General features: G+C 38.6%; 1 protein-coding gene across 1 annotated transcript in view; it reads left to right on the top strand.

The window, feature by feature from the left end:
- Positions 1 to 17,159, top strand: part of MTMR12 (myotubularin related protein 12) — a 1,177,010-nt gene that overhangs the window by 989,057 nt on the left and 170,794 nt on the right. The window contains exon 13 of the mRNA XM_044073440.1: positions 4,515 to 4,687. Coding sequence (XP_043929375.1) covers positions 4,515 to 4,687 — 173 coding nt within the window. The remainder of the gene's footprint in view (positions 1 to 4,514; positions 4,688 to 17,159) is intronic.

Below are 17,159 nucleotides of genomic sequence, written 5' to 3'. Positions count from 1 at the left end.
CCGGGTTTATATAACAACATCGAACTCACAGGAGTCGGAACGTTGTAATATCGAACCCATATGTCTGAAATGCGGTGGTGGTGCTGCGGTAGTGTTGTCGCCTCACAATAAGACATCCTGTTCGATTCTCAGCTAAAGCGTCTTCCGTGTGGAGACATGCATGAATGGGCGTACCTTCGTTGAAGGTTGTGCATCAGGCCTGGCAAGTCGGTACGTAAAAATCTACTGCCAACCATTAGCGAACCGGAGTTCCGCTGTGGCGACCCCTAACCGGGAAAAGCCAAAAGATACAACAACAACATGTCCAAAATGTGAAAATAGCGAAGCCGCAGAACACCGATTTTTTTCCCTGGGGAAAAAAATTGGTGGGCTGTTTTTGCGGCTTTGCTATTTCCTCCACTGTGGTGCCATCTCAGAGTTGGCATATTTAAGTAGGGGGGGGTGTGTGGGGGTGAAGACCCATACATTAGTATAAGTTTAAAGTGTACGTGTTTTTTTTTTGTACCGGAACAACAATTTTTTTCCCTGGGAAAAAAAATCGCTGTTCTGTGTGTTCGTACTTTTTGCATTTTGAACTTCCCAGTTCGATCGTACTTTTAGCATTTTGAACTTCCCGGTTCGATATTACATCGTTCGAACTCTTGTGCATTCGACGATGTAATATAGACCCGATTATCCAGTGAGAACATTTTAGCATGGTTTCTATATGTTTTGGTGTATGTTGACATTTTTATTCTGAAAAAGTCTCCCTTGGAGGGACGAAAGAGCTTAATAAATTTATTGTTTTATGTGAATTCCATAGTGTAAACTTCTTTTTGGCATTAATCAGAGTGAGGGTCACAGGAAAGCCAGAGGCTATTCCAGTAGTTAATGGGTACAAGGCAGCCAAGGTAATCTTAGAGAAGGTACAAGTCCATGGCAAGTCACAGATGGATACTCGCATATGGCAGACATTTGTGGGCATTTTTTGGGGGGGGGGTCATCGGTTCTCCTACATTGTGTGTCTGGGAGGTGAGAGGAAAGCAGAGTACTTAGCAGAAATGTATATGAACACATGGAGAGTATGTAGACTCCAGAGAGAGGTGCAGTTGAGAACTAAGCACTTGGGTGCATCACTGCCTGCTGCAGTACTATTACTCGTCATAAATGTGTATTAGCACCATCAATTTATTTTCATCAAGGCTGAGTATTTTTTGCTTTGTCTTAACAGATTATTGGTAAAGTAGTTACTGTAATTTGATTACCAGAAATAACTGTGATATAAAAAATTAAGATGTATATCTTAATTAAGGGTGGCGCAGTAGTGCAACGGTTAACGTTGTCGCCTCACAGCAAGAGTTTCTCTGGTTCGATTCTTGGCTGGGGTGCCTTCTGTGTGGAGTTTGCATGTTCTCCCTGTGTTTGCGTGGGTTTCCTCCAGGTACTCTGTTTTCCTCCCACGTTCCAAAGACATGCATCTGGAGCATTTCTCCCCGGGCCTCCGCTGAAAACAGGCTCTGTGGAACCTAGTCGGACTTTCCCGGTCAACAAAAGTTAAATAAAAATAAACTAAAAATAAATTAATGCAGAACATAAGTAGTACAGCTTTCAGTCTCGTGCTGCTAAACGCAAACTGTTACTACAGATACTGTAACTTAAGGGATGTGGCACTGTATTTTAATTATAATCAATTGCTGTTGCTATCAGCTGTCCTTACTGTCCTGAGTTTGGAGTAAAGAGCTATCTGGTGCAATCATTGGACATGATTTTCATTTTCATGCATTCCATATATATACGCTATGACCCTTTGTGAGTGTTATTTCTGCACATGTAAAGGTAAAATTGTAACTCACAATTCAGGTGCAGTATGTATGGTAATTGTGATCCAGAGGTTTATGCTGCTGTTTGCTCCTAGTAATAGCAATTTGATAAATGAATAGTGATTTGGTCCTCTGCTTTGTAACTGTACCTGATACTAAAGAAAACTAGTATGTGATCAGGCAACTCCAACACTAGGTTGGGTTGGCATTGTAGCTGTTTACTAGCTGAAAAGGAATAACTAGTATTTTTTTCTTTCTTTCTTTTGTAATTGTTTTCTTAAAACTTATCTGTAGACGTCAAATATGTTCATGCTTTCTGGACTAAGTGCGACCAAACTACTTTTAGTAAGATAACAAGTACCTGAGATACTCAGATCTATGGCCTCCAACCCCATTTAGTAAACACGTAACCCATACACTTGGCTTCTTTTGCATGTGTTGCAAAGGTTTAACTTTCATAAAGGGAGAGATTTAATGCAAAGGAATAAAACCTGCCAAGGTCTAAACAAAAATTAATCAGCATGTGCATATGGCTTTTGGAGAAGTTATTATGCTTTTATCTTGTGATTCAAATTCCAGAGCTTTATTAATAGATTACTAGGTAATTTTGTTTCAGGTGTTCTAAATACTTAAATGATACAGAAGCAAAATATCAATCAGTGGCACAACAGGTAGGGCACTTGCCTTTGGTATAAGGCTGTGGGCTCTGTTCCCACAGTAGGTCGATTGATTGCTGATACTGAAGTGCAGCTTAAGGGAGGATGCCGCACTCCTAAGTGTGCCGTTCTTCAGATAAGATGCCAAACCAAGACCTATGTGCTTGTGTTGGTGGTAGCTCAACTAGATATAAAAGATCCCACAGTACCTATTGAAAAAGAGTAGTGGAAGTTCTCCAATGACCTGGCCAATTTTTCTCTGGTAGTATTAAAACCACCTCTGGTTTCCCCCTGAAAAAAGGCTACTAGTGTAATGAGACTAACCTGGCCAACAAAGGATGGATGGAAGATACTGGCTCTTTTGAGTCCTTACTAAGATTGACACTTAGTCATGTGATAGATCTAAAATGAAAAACTGTAGCCTTCCTGTATAGAAGATGCCTTATGAAGAATCTTTCACTTTCATTTCTCAGTTTTTGTAGTCTCACTTTCAGCTATGAGCATAACTTAAAAATACAAATAAAAATCTAAATAATGCTTTTTCCTGATGCAAAAAAAAGAGTGATTCAGTCATTTTGTAGATGTGGACCTTTCCACCCTTATTGAAGTGGTGAAAAAAAATCAAAAGTGCAGTTTTGTCATTTTGTGTCAAGTTGTCCAACTCAGTTTAGTTAAAGTGGGCAATAGGGTCAGACTATGTTTGCTGCAAAATGTTTTCACCAGCCAGGAAGCTTGAGGAAAGAAACTCAGCATAACTCACAATAACTGGCATAACATTGTTTTTTTGTCAAGACACATGCTGTGGTTCATTATAAGTGGACTGAAACTAATTATGTCTATGACAGAAAGAATCACTGCATTTCAAATATGTTTACCTTGCTTCATACCCCTCCTCATACTGTACATATGTAGTCCAATCCGCAATGCTTAGGGTTTTTGCCTGCTTCCTGTATGGCATGCTGGCTCAAACATCAGTTATAACGAAATTAAATATTATTAAGCTAGAGTCTGTTACTGAGTCACTTCTTTGGCAGTCTATTTACTGCAGTGGTTTGTCTAAAAAGTGATAACACAGTGATTGATGGCATTCTCAGGATAAAGGTTAACGTGCTTATTATATGGCAACATCAATTAAATCTTCATCCTGAGAGTACACTAAGATGATGATGACACAAATAAGTACTGGTTGTCCTGCACATCATAATCAAATTGCAGGTGTAGAATGTTGTTTAGAAGACCCTGCTATTCAGAACCATTCCACATAAATTGACCACTTGCTGGTAAAAACAGTATGTTACTTGAACATCTGTAGGTCACCATAAAAAGGACAATGAAGGCAGTATTGTCTATTCAACAACACATTTAGAGACTAGAAAGCCTCACAACTATGTGATATAGTTATCAGTCACAGGGAAACCAAGCACTGCCATTCTCCCTTTGCATTCTAAGACGCTGAAGTAATGTGTCTTCTGTTGAGCTGAGGGTTGTAAAGAGTGGGAGTGGGAAGGGGCATCACATTTGTGAATTGTAAAAGGTAGGACTGGGAAGGGGCTTCACATTTGTGAATAAGAGCTAGATAAGTTTGAAACAGTGAAATGTTTGCTTGTCTTTAGTGGGTAGTTAAGGCATGCTAAGGACTGGAAATGATTTTTTAGCAATAATAATAATAGAGACTTATTAATTTACTGGTTTCTTGTACATTATGGGACATGCACTGTTATTGAAACAGTTATTTTTCCCCAGGAAACAAATTGGTAAGTAACTTGCAATGCTTTTCATGGTCAGTCATTAGTTAGAGATGAGCTTAGTGTTATTTACTTTACTGTTCATAATGCAGCCTCGTAACAAGAGTCACGTGTACTGCTCATGCCATGTAATACTGAAACTGTGGTCATGATTAGAAACAAAATGTGGTCATCATGTTCCTTGATAACTTTTGTGCCCCAGTTTTTGTTACATTTAGCTAAGTAATGAATTTTGGTAACTCTCTGTAAAACATTTCACCAGTAGCACATGATTTTGACTGCACATACAACTTTTTAAATGCTAATTTTTCTAGAGGATGACTGCTCTGATCTTTGCTGTGTGATATCAAGCCTGGTCCAGATTATGATGGATGACTACTACAGAACAAAAATTGGCTTTCAAAGCCTCATCCAGAAAGAATGGATAGCAGGATGCCATAGCTTTTTGGATAGATGTAATCATCTTCGTAGACCTGATAAAGAAGAGGTAAGCAATCAATATTTTAATGACCAATAATTAAATATTGAGCAGCTTACTTCTGTATGTAGTTGCAAAGCTACTGTACACTGGCTTCCCAAGGGCACACCCCATGCTTTTGTGTTATGGGAATCATACAGAGTATTACAGAAGACAGGCAATACAGTTCTGCTGTCCCCTGTTAATTGTACTGCCATTCCACTCACTTCATCAACTTCAATGGATTTTAATTCAGCCTGCATAAGGAATTTTTGTAACTCTTGCTTCCACAATGTGACCTTAAATATAGTTATTCAGTTCCTTCATAATATCCGTAACATGTTTTACTTTTCTTTCCTGTTGTGTTAGATACTTATCTGTTGTCCATGTTAAATTAATCTTCCATTGTAAATACTTAATATTTTCACTTTTTCATTTTTTAAATCAGTGCCAAAAATAAGGACTGCTGTTTTACTTTTAGTCCAGAGTTAAGTAATAAATGACAAAGATACCAACACTTACATCTGTTTTTATTTCTACTGCAGACTGTGGTACTCATTGCTGTTTATCAAGGCTTAACTAACCAAGTCTAAAACATTCAAAGTGTTTCTAACGTTTCAGGAAATGGAGGAAAATGCAGGAAAGGTGACAATTACTGCCTGTGGCCTATTACTAAGTCAGTAATAACATTATTCTCGTAGTTGTTTTCATGTGTCATAGACTTAAGTGAGACATGAATTCTTAGATAGTAGTAAACATTGTGATTTTGTAGAGCATTGTGCTACTGCTGCCCTTTGTGGCCCAAGAGTAATGCATGGCATTGAGACTGAACAACGTTTTGCATGTAGCAGAACATTTCCCTTGGTTTTCCATCCTTTACAAAATGAAGGTGAAAGTGTAAGGAGAAAAAGCCTTCCAAGTCAGAGTAAATAGAAAAGCAACTTAACAGTCATGACATTCAAGGATGACCTTAAGGGCATATGACAGGTATATGCTTCTACCTTATGCCATAACCAATACCTGCCATACCCTAGAGTGATTTAATACCAAAGGCCGGAAAACAAAAGTATCATCACTGACTTCATCACTGTTGACTCACTGCTTTGCTTGCAGTTTTGTCTTACTTACATTGTTGGTTTATATTATTATGCATTCAATGTTGGTTTATATTATTAAACATTCATACATATAGATTTCTAGATGGGGCTAATATATCTTTTCAGTGCCATCATCCCTTCTTGCTTCTGTGGTACCATGCTACCACCAGCTAGACCAGTCTGGCACTCTAAGGATAAAAATTACTGAACCTGCTCACTCTTGTACAAGTCATATCTGACTCCTAGAGTCACCTTTGCTTGCAGAGTTTCCAAGGCAAAGGAGAAATTGGAAGGAGGTTACCAGTTTTTTTTCCATATCAAACACACAAACACTCTTACCTACTGACAATTTAGAGTTCCTGGTACACTATAAACTTCTAAAATAAACAAAAAATATATTACTTCTGGTAGCTGTGACAAGAACAGCCTCACTTCCAAGGATGGATGCCAAAAGTTATATTTCACCAGGTCTGTACAGCAATCCTTATGCACTTGTCTTAATAAGCATCTTTATTAAATCACAAATAAAATAATCACACAGGTGCACATACGATAATATAAAAAAAAAAAAAACGTAAAATGTTTTCATGCATTGTGCACGTTAACTTTTTAACATTCATTCACTCCAACATTAGATACATTGTTCACTTTATTTTGTTAAACCTTCAGTTACACCTCATTCCTTCTCCAGGACATACTTCTGCATATATTGTTCCCACAGATTCTAGATACTTCTGTGTAATTTGTACTTTCCTTTTTCTAATGATCTAACATCCAGTTACTTTATCTCATTTACAGTATTCAGTACTTTAGTTACAGCTGGTTTAGATTTTAATTTCCATTTTCTAATAAATGTTTTTTGGCAGCCAGTAGGCCTAACTGTGATTAAACAATTCAGAGACTATGCTCAAGCTCAAAAGAATCATTTCCTTAGTTGCAGTGATTTGTACCACCACCATTTCAGAAGAAAATACTCTCTGCAGGAAAATTTTAAAACATGCATAAACTTTACATTCCAAGAACACTTGTTCCCAATTACCTTTGTTTTTCCAATCACATCTCCAGCATTTGCTATCTTCCTGAGGAAAATTCTACTTTGGATATAATAACACCTATGTAAACACTTCCATACAAAATTGCTAAAACTTATGAACTTTGGTGCATAGTTGGGAGCTGTACAGATATCTTTCTATTGTTTCTTGGTAAATTGCCTTTCCAGATTCAATCCCTAGTCTTTTCTAACCTCTTCTGATTGGTTCATGTAGTTATGTAATATGTATATGTCCTGTGCCAAGCCATGCAGCTGTTCATCTTATCAAAAGTTCTTTAATATGTAGTTTTGCCAATTTATCCATTAGTGTTTTGTGTATGACCCTATCAAAAACTGAAGAGAAGGCTATACAAATTAAATCACAGGACATGTTTTCATTTATAACTGCTATATTGTTAAGAAACATCATGTTACAGATAGTTCTAGATCTATTTTCAATATATGCATGCAGAAATATGATTTTGAGTCCCAGCCTTTTTTACAATTTATCCAAAATAGCCTTATCCATTATTTTTCCACAGCAAGAGAGTAGACTTGTGCATTTCTGTGACTCTGGGTTTGTCTTTTTCAACGTTTCCTTAAAGACAAGTTTAACAACGCTACTCCACCAAACTTGAGGAGTGTCCTCATATATAAATGCATATATAACCTAATGAATAGGAGATGTAATGGCCCTTTAAGTTCATCTTGAAGTGTTCTCAGGTAATTATTAATAATTTCGTCTCCTCACTGTGGTTTGTATGGGTCTAATTTTCACAGTACTTTTCATCATAATCTAATCTAATTTAATTTAATTATCGGAAGTTACCTTGATGATACTAGCAAGAATTATCTCCCTGTTTGTGGAGCCAAATGGTTTTGCATTTAACTTTTTAAATATCTTGTCAGTCTATTATGTTGGAGAGTAAATTTTAGAATGTATACAATGTTTACCAATTTGTATGTCTTTACTTCTATCACATCATATATATATATATATATATATATATATATATATATATATATATATATATATATATGAAATGGTTTCCTGTTATGCTCAAAGCCTTTATATAAATTTTCTTCAGAATGTTCCTGATCTTGTCTCATACTGTTTAATTTGTCACCTTGTTCTTATACAAATATATCCTCATGACTTCATGTGCCTAGCTCCTGATGTTAACCATTTTCTTTAATCTTTTGTATTCAATTTCTTTTTCAAAACGTTCCAGTGAGTGCATCGACTGCTGTGTGCCCATATAGTCTGTATTTATCTTCTGTGTGTTTATTTAATTTCACTTTGACAGAAATATTTAACAGCATTTTATCCTTTATAACCCCATAAACACTGCACACCAAAGATAGTAAAACTTGACATAAAGTAACAGTACTCCCAGGGAGCACAAGCCAATACCCAGAGCGTTCTTTTCCCTAGTAGGTTTGTTAACAATCTGCAGCAATTGTTTATGAGCACATGTAAATAATTTCCTTACTTATGAACAGATGTTATAAATAATTTCCTTACTAATATTATACAATCAACATTGTTCCAGTCTGTTTCTGGTAAATTTAAGTCCCCAGCTATTGTGATTTTTCTCTTGTGTTTAGTGCAAGAAAAGTTCCTGTAGGTCATCAGCACTTGACTTTTGTGGTCTGTACACTTTAACAATTGCAATCTGGTAGTTAGATATCTCTTTTTTATGTTTAGTACCTTTAACATGTTGGACACATTTTTACAAAAACTCACTCTAGACAGTAGTATTGGCTATGTGGTAAACTGTAGTTTAGTGCCCATCTTCTACCAGAATGTAATCTACCAGCTTCTGAAAAATTTGGGGGGCATTTTATATCACAAATTGCTGTGTGCAGTTACCCTTACAGACATCAGAAATCACAGGTCTGCTATAAGCTTTCAAATTTAAATAATGAAATACTTTTCTTAAAATTATGCAAAACACCCTGGCAATTAAATGCTTAGAAAATAAGTGTCCTTACATGGGAAATCAAGTTAAATTTTTGAACAGATGGTTATCTTCAGAAAAAAAAAATACATCCAAATATCTATGTCTGCATGTGCTGCCACCTAAAAGGTGACTATAGTAAAATATTGCTAACTTGTAAATTTACTCAGGAAATACAGGCAAAGTATGAGCTCATTGCATCCCTGGAAAGCAGAGTACATATTTTTGTTTTAATATCCATACACGAGTTTCTTTCTGAAATGCTTCCTAGTGTTATTCAGTGCACACAAAAATAGTGCGATTAACTGAAGGACCTTTCTGAGTAGAAGGACCACGTTACTTGAATTTCAAGTAAATTGAATTTCAGTTCAGTCATGTGTCCCCAGCCAAATGTACACCACGGAAATTTATTGCTGCCTAGCAGCCTGAACCCCATGACATCCCTTCTGAAGATCTACCCTTTGAATCACATGGTTTTTGGAAAGTAAGAGACAGTGGTGATAGATGTCCTAGACAACAGATGGTAGAGTAGCCTGAAATTTCTAGAACCACTTCCCACTGTTCTGCTTCTGCCTTGTCAGCTACAAAAGTGGGTATGAAGTCATGCCGGAAAACCCCTGGTAAACTTTAAATCATGACTGGTAGGGTCAATGAGCAATTTCCGTCCCCTTTGAGGTATTTCTGTTTCAGACAAAGTCTGCTGTGTCTTCCTTTATTGTAATCATGGCAGACCACAAGAGGGTGCAGATCCATACCACCCCCTAAAATCTTCCCCATGAAAACTCCATATAGCTACTTCCGGGGTAGGATCTCTATAGATGGTGGTTGCAGCCATGAAATTAAAAAATATTTGCTTCCTGGAAAGAAAGGCATGTCAAGTATGGATAATATTTTAAAGAGTAAATTCGTCAGTTGTCAAAAAAGGTCCATATAACTAATAGCTAACACTATGTTTTTCCTAGTAATATCACATACCTGCAGGAGTTAAACTGTAATTAAGGCCATTAACCAGAAAATTTACATTTTTGAACTGTGATGTTAGAGAAAACATTTGAGAATTCTGTGAGCCGCAAGAACATTGGATCAGTCAATGCCTAAAGAAATAATTCTAGCCTGTTCAATGGAAGGTCTGATACCAAAACTAAAACTCTGGTACTATGGCTAAGAAGATGATGCTGGAAAAGCTGGAAGGAAAAAGTAGAAGAGTGCAGTAGAGACTAAGATGGATAAAGTCATGAGTGTAAATTTGGAAGAACTTTTAACAGTTGTTGACAGACAAGCTTCGTAAGCTTAAGTCTTTAAGGTCACAAGGATTCACACTCGGCTAAATGACTGAACCAACAACAACAAAGAAAGGTGTTGCAATATCAACCCTGTGACGTGTGTTGCCAACAACACTGCACACCATACTGTACTTTACAGCAGCTCCAAAAGAACCTCTGGGAATTTGTGGAAACCATTGTTAGCTTACAGAGCAAAATCTAGCATCCTGTTCATCTGGTCTGACTGATGAGTCTTCAGGTACCTTCTCAGATCCAAGCTGGCAAAATTTTTGCTTCCCATAATGTACCTGTGTATGAATCTTCCTCAGCTCTTACCACAGCAGTATTCAGATGTGATCCACTTCTGCTACAAGCTAAGTGCTCTTCCTTGATAATTTGGCTTGCCTATTGATAGGTCTCTAGCCCTAGTAAGTATCTAGAGAAGTTTAGAGATATTTAGTACTTATTTCTGGTCAGAAGTTTCTTTTAAGCTCCTCTAATTTTCTCTTTCATCTTTCAGTGACATGTTGGTTTCTCCTACTGCTACCATATTTAAACACCAACACAAACAAAAGTTCATTAATGTTGTTCTATGAGAAGATACTTTATTTATACTGCCATGTATAGTGAATATTTAAATTATTTTTGCTGATTACTGCTTATGTTGTGGTTTAGTCTGTTTCTGCTCCTATTCAGGCATCAGTAAAGAAAGAAAGATCATGTATTAGTCGAGTGTTTATTTGCCAGGCCTTAGGGCCGAGAGCTCTCTCAGACCAAAGAACCAAGCTTCTTTTTAAAAGGCTTTTGCCTCCTGTATCTAAGGCTGATGAGCCTAAAATATTTGGAGATAAAGACAGGCCCTGGGAAAAGAAAGTTGATCAGAGGAAGAGGAAACACAGTGAAGCAACTGCTTCATCACTGAAATTGGCTAGAGAACATTGACCACTGACTACATTAGTAGAGATTTCCAGAAGTTTCAGAACCCATTGATGTCCTTCCTTAATCACTGTTGCAGTATTTCTTACTACTGAGATATTCTGCCAAGGGCAGCTGTATGTCTGGCCAGCAAACCAAAGCTTGGGACCTCACGTGTCATGTCAGACTTGTGTCCTACACCTGAAGGTGTAAGGTTCATAAGTGACATACCAGCACAAAATCCTCATAACTTCTTTGCTGCTAGCCCAAAAGCAGTTTTCATTTTTGGTCTGTTGGTCATATGCCTTTGTGTTGACTACCAAACCATTGGGCAGTTAACTACCCCATTGGGGACACTTCCTTTTCTTTAGGCCTAGTTGTTTTTAGTACACGTTATCCAAAAAATGGAAATGTGATGGTGGGAGACATATTCTCCATAAGGACCACCACAATAACTGCCTTTTTTTTTTTTTTTTTGCTTAGGTGCACAACATAATCATAGAGAGTGCTCGTCCCTAAGACCTTGCACAGCTGTGTCTCTTTGTTGTCAGTATAACTTGAGAACCAATGCCTCAGATTTCTTGCTTGTAGGACCATGTCTTCAGAATCTTCCCTCCTGGACAACCAGCCTTCATTAAAGAAGTAGAAGAAATTTAACCCTGCAACTTCTGCTGTCCAGCCCCTTCCGGACATCTCCATTGTTTCCAGTGATGCAGCCACGGATTATGTTGCTGTGATGTCGTGACCCCGATGGAGGCTGATATTGGACAGGTTACTTGCATGTCCACTGGAGCTCTCCCAATGCTGTTGAGAAAGAGAAAGGAGAACCTAAGCTGGGTTATTTCAGAAGGGCCAGTGGGGATTCCACAAATTCTTGTACATGAGGAAGTTCCAGGTTCCTTCATAGAGGTGTGTCATCATTTCAGATCCTCTGAGGTTTGTGCAGGTGGACGTCCCAGTTAAAAAGAAGCAGAAGACTAGACATATTTCTCCTGTTGCTAAAGATTCCCAAAAAGAATGGTAGAACTTTAATCAGGGGCTTTTTAAAGTTCTTATGGTGGTTTGGAGTTTCTTCCACTTCATCTTCTTAGAAAAGGGCTCAGGATTCTTCTTCTGAGAAATAAGATTTAGATTTTGGAGAGGAATCTTTGGCTTATTCCTCCTAGATCCATTCTCCTGTAGCTATGGGCTCTGATGAAGAGGATTCTCCTTCACCTGACCTCCACTGGAGAAACTTTCCTTTAGGGACACTATCCTTAAAATGATGCAATATTTTAAGTGGGAGAGCTCACAGATGCATGAAGTTCAGAAAAGGTGCAATGATTAACTTCAGGTGGACTCTCCTAACCCTTCAGCATTTCCTCTAATTCTGGAAGCTCTGTTTGACAATTTTAGTTCTGCGTCTTAGAATCCTGAGTCTCAGTCTCCTGCTGCCTACAAAATGGATAGGTTTTATAAGGTTCCTGAGGCTCAGAAATTTCTTTATAAGAATCCTTCTTCAGATCCGTCTGTCATATGTCTATCTACTGACAGGCCTGCTGTGCTCCTTTCTTTCCCTAAGGTCTTGCCTACTGATAAACATAGTAGAGCCTCGGACAGATGTGGCAAAAAGGTGTATACCTCTGCTATGTTAGCATTCCGAGCTGTAAGCTATCAAACACACATGAGAGGGCATGTGTTCTCTGTCCTTTCAAAATTGGGGGAAGTTTTAGCTAGTGTGCCTGATAAAGGCAGTAAATCCTCAGCTCTTTCCCTGTTTAGTTATGCTTCCCGGGTAGCTAGGCATTTGATTAAGTGTAGCTATGATGCTGCTAATGCCTGTACTAGAGCAGCTGTGTCAGGGTCAGTAATAAGTAGATAATCTTGACTTAGGCTTTAGTCCTTTCCTGAAGATGTCAAAGCTAAGCTTTTGAATTCTCCTGTAGCCACACAGAATTAGTTTGGTCCTGTGGCTACAGACCTCTCTAAGATTTTACAGGACAAGGGCAATGCCATGCAGGTTCTAAAATAGATTTTCATTTCCCCTGTTCTTAAGTACCAGAGGAACTACCCTTTTCAAGGTCCTTTTGTTCTCAGGCATCAAAGGCATCACAAAATGATGAATGCTCTTCTAAAACAGGGTTTCCAGAGAAAACAGCTCATAATTCTAGAGGGCAGAAATCTTCCTTTCCTGATAAAGTGGCCTCCCTGTGACTGTTCCGCTCTTCCTCTCAAGATTCCTCTGTCTCAAAGACTATTTCTGTCCGGGTCTGTATTAGAAGCTCATAGGTGTACTTACCCGAATACGTAAACGCTGACACGTCTTCATCGAACCACGAAAACATCAATTGGCTTGAAGTGCGAAATCCGAAAAGTTGAAACATCATGGTTTGCCCTTCTGCGGTATAACTCCGTAAGGTAAGTGTGCGATAGTTACGGACCTTAGGGTTAGGGTGCAGGTTAAAGTAAGTGCATAGATGGTAATGAATGTGAGAGTTAGTGTAGGATTAGAAGTAGGGTTTTGTTAAGTGTATGTGTGTAGATTATTTAGTTTGTTTGGGTATAGCTTCTTAAGGTAAGTGTGCGATAGTTACGGACCTTAGGGTTAGGGTGCGGGTTAAGGTAAGTGCATACATGGTGGTATATGCAAGACTTAGTGTAGGGTTAGAAGTAGGGTTTAGTTTAAGGTTAGAAGCAGGGTTTTGGTTAGTGTATGTATGTGGTTTATTTAGTTTTTTTTGGGTAGGTAGTATGTAGTGGGTGGTGGGGTGGGACAACTATGACTGTTTGAGTTTTTGAATTTCTCAGTTTAGGGCATTTGTGTATTTGTCGTTTGCAGAATATGTGTCTGTGTTTTAGTATTCAGTGACTAGGGCCTTCGAGCTTCTAATATAGACCCTTCTATCCATAGTAGAACGGGGTTACAGAATGTTATGGAATTCCTTTCCCCCTTTTTCAGGTATCCCTGAACCTGTGCCCTGTAAGTTGCCTCATTTTCCTCTGCTGCTTCAAGGTTTTCTTGCTCAGGGCAGAAATAAGCAAGTTCATCCTTTCCAGAGGGATACGTTTTTTTATTCCAGGATGTTTCTAGTTTCCAGGAAAGAAGGTTCTTGGAGGTATATCTTAGATCATTTTTTTCTCAACACTTCTTTCAAAATGTTAACCCTTCAGGCCCTATTTCCAGTTCTTCTATCTCAAGCTTTTCTGGTCTCCCTAGATTTGAAGGATGCTTTTCTTCATATTCCTGTTCATCCTTATTTCAGGACGTTTTTGTGTTTCTCTATGTCTTTCCTCACATTTATAGTTTTCTGCCTGTTTTTTGGTCTTTCTGTGTCTCCAGGAGTATTTACCAAATGTCTAGCTCCTGCTACAGCCTTTTGAAGTCTTCACAGCATTCAGAGTTTTCCTTATATGGACAACCTTCTCATTCAAGCCCCTTCTCCACAGGCTCTCCAGAAGGACATGGAATTCACAGTGCATCTACTTCACAGTGTAGGCTTCACTCTCAATCTCTAAGTCAGTTCTAATGCCCTTTCAAGATGAGATATTCTTGGGTTGCAGGATTCAGACTCTTAATATGGCAGCTTTTCCCCCCTCCACCCATGGTTCTGTTTTTAACAGCTTTCTTTCATTCCTTTCTTCCCATGCAAGAGATGTCAGCAAGAGAGTTTCTGTGAGCCCTGAGGTTCATGAAGTCGACTATTCCTATCATTGTATTTTCAAGACTCAATATGAAGTTGCATTGGGATCCAAAAGCAGTTTGACTTCAATACTGCCATCCTCTGGATTTACAGATTCCTCTCATGCTTTACCTAAAGGAGGAGTTTCTTTGATGGGTCAACTAGATTTCTCTAAACCCAGGTCTTCCATGTCTGGTACCTCCCCCCACTCAGGATCTGTATACAGATACTTCAGACCTAGCTTGGGGTCTTGTTCCAACAACATCACCGTAAAAGGGGTTTAGTCTCCTTAGGAGGTAACCAAACACGTCAGTATCAAGGAGATAGAGACCTTAATTTTGACTAGTCCATGCAGTACCTCTGGTCTTCAGGGCCCCCTAGAGTGCTGACAGACAACACCACAGTTATGTGGTACATAACAAGCAAGGAGGGAAAATGTCTTACCACCTTTATGAACTAGCCCCAATAGCATGGGACTTTGCTATCCAATACCAGTTGATTCTTCAGACAATCTTTAGTCCTTCAGACACAGATGTGGTGGCAGACACCTTGAGCAGATCCAGGACAGATCCCAATGAGTGAATGTTGCACACAGATGTGTTCCTGGACATTGTTCATCAGTGGGGTACTCTTCAAGTAGATTTCTTTGCCTCTCCCTCAGAACAGACAACTCTTAAAGTGCTATTGCAGAGTGCCATGTCCTCTGCCTTGGAAAGTGGAGGCCATGTCTCTCTCTGAGAGGGATGTTTATGTATGCATTTCCCCCTCTTGCCCTGTTGCTGAAGGTCTTTCTCAAGATTATGTTGGACAGGCACAAAATCTTGTTGGTGACTCCCAGACAGCACAGGTTTCCCCCTTCTTTTTCACCTGGCCATGGACAGTTATCACAGGTTACCCCACTAGGTGGACTTGCTCACTCAGGAAGGACTCATTCATTCACCCTCCTCTTCTCACTCTGCAACTGACTCTGTGGATTATAGGGTTTTGATTCCTTTCTGTCACGTTTTTCTAAAGACATGCTTTGAGTTTTGATAAGAAAACCTGTTACTGGAATATCTTGTTTGTCTAAATGGAAGATATTTTCTGTATGGTGCCACAACAATGAACAGGACCCACTTTTTAAGGAATTCTTACTGTTCTCTCATATCTCAGTTGTGGCATATCCTTCTGTTAAAAATAATTTGTCAGCCATCTCTGCCTTTCTGCCTTGGAATCCAACACTCACTTCTAGATTTTTGAGGTAAAACGATTTATAAACGGTGTTCTTCATATTAGGCCCCCAAGAAAATATAATCCTCTTCCTTGGGACCTGAAGTATGTTCTGGAAAAATTAATCCAGCCACCTTTTGAAACTACAGCCTCTTCATATTTAAAATTGTGCACTTGGAAAACTGTGCTTTTGGTGGCCTTGACTTCAACCAAAAGAGTCTTTGAACTTCAGATTCTTATGACTATTCCTTCTTTTAGTCTTTCACAAAGACAGAGTTTCTCTCAGAAGTAACCCATTGTTTTTGCCTAAACTAGTCAATAATTTGTCTTTGAATCAGTATATCCAACTTACTGCTTTTTCCCCACACTTCAAGATGAAAGTGAGAGAATTCTTCATTTTTTGGATTTGCATAGACAGCTCAGATATTATCTGGGTAAGACTAAGGATATTGGGAAATCTGATCAATTTTTGTTTCCTTTCAGAGTAAGAAGTTGGGTTTGACAGTTTTCAAACAAACCATTTCTTTGTGGATATCTAAAGGCATTTCATTTTATTTCTTTCACAGAAAATGGCTTTCTTCTTCTGTTCGGGCCCATTCTACTAGAGTAGTTGTATCTTCTGGAGATTTTTTAAAAGTCTCTATGCGAGATCTGTTTTGGAAGTTGCTAAGTGGTCTTCTGTTGATACTTTTACTAAACACTCAGTTGAATGCATTTTCTAGTGCCAGAGTAGGTTTTACTAGGTCCATTTTTCATGCTTTTTTGGAGGGGTCCTCAGCTCTTCTTCCTCCTCCCAATCTCTTTCATAACTTTACTATCCTCCCAATAATAAGGATTACTGAAAAAGTGATTAAGGAAGGACATAGTACAGTTGTGTATGAACATGATGCAGATGTCCTAGTAATCACTGTTGCAGCATTCCATCCTTCCCTCTTCCCCCTGTTGGGTTTCTTTTTTTCTTTTCTGGTTGAAAGGATTTCTGTTCCTTTTTTCTTGATGCACATATCCATAGATATTTCTTCCCTCTTCTGATGCTGCCTTACATCTGGACAAATGTGTTCTGATGGTTTTGTGCTTATACATCACTTATGAACCTCATACCTTCGGGTGTGGAACATGCATCTAATGTGTGATGCATGGAAGGGCCCTGTTTTGATATGTTAGCCAGATGTATGGCTACTCTTGGCAGGATATCCCAGTAGTAAGGAATATTGCAGCAGTGGTTGGTAGGACATTTATTAAGTTCTTACACAACTTTACTTTATCTTGGGCAGTGCCCAAGAGACTTGTGAATTGAACCTCCTCCGAGTGGGAATTAAAACATTTGACTTCCAGACCTCCTTGTGCTGCTTCATTTACATCTTTCAAA

The sequence above is a fragment of the Protopterus annectens genome, chromosome 1.part1 (assembly GCF_019279795.1).
Source record: "Protopterus annectens isolate FY-2018-M chromosome 1.part1, PAN1.0, whole genome shotgun sequence".
Lineage (NCBI taxonomy): Eukaryota > Metazoa > Chordata > Ceratodontiformes > Protopteridae > Protopterus > Protopterus annectens.
Note: the sequence above shows the minus strand (reverse complement) of the source record. Positions and strands in the feature narration are given on the sequence as shown.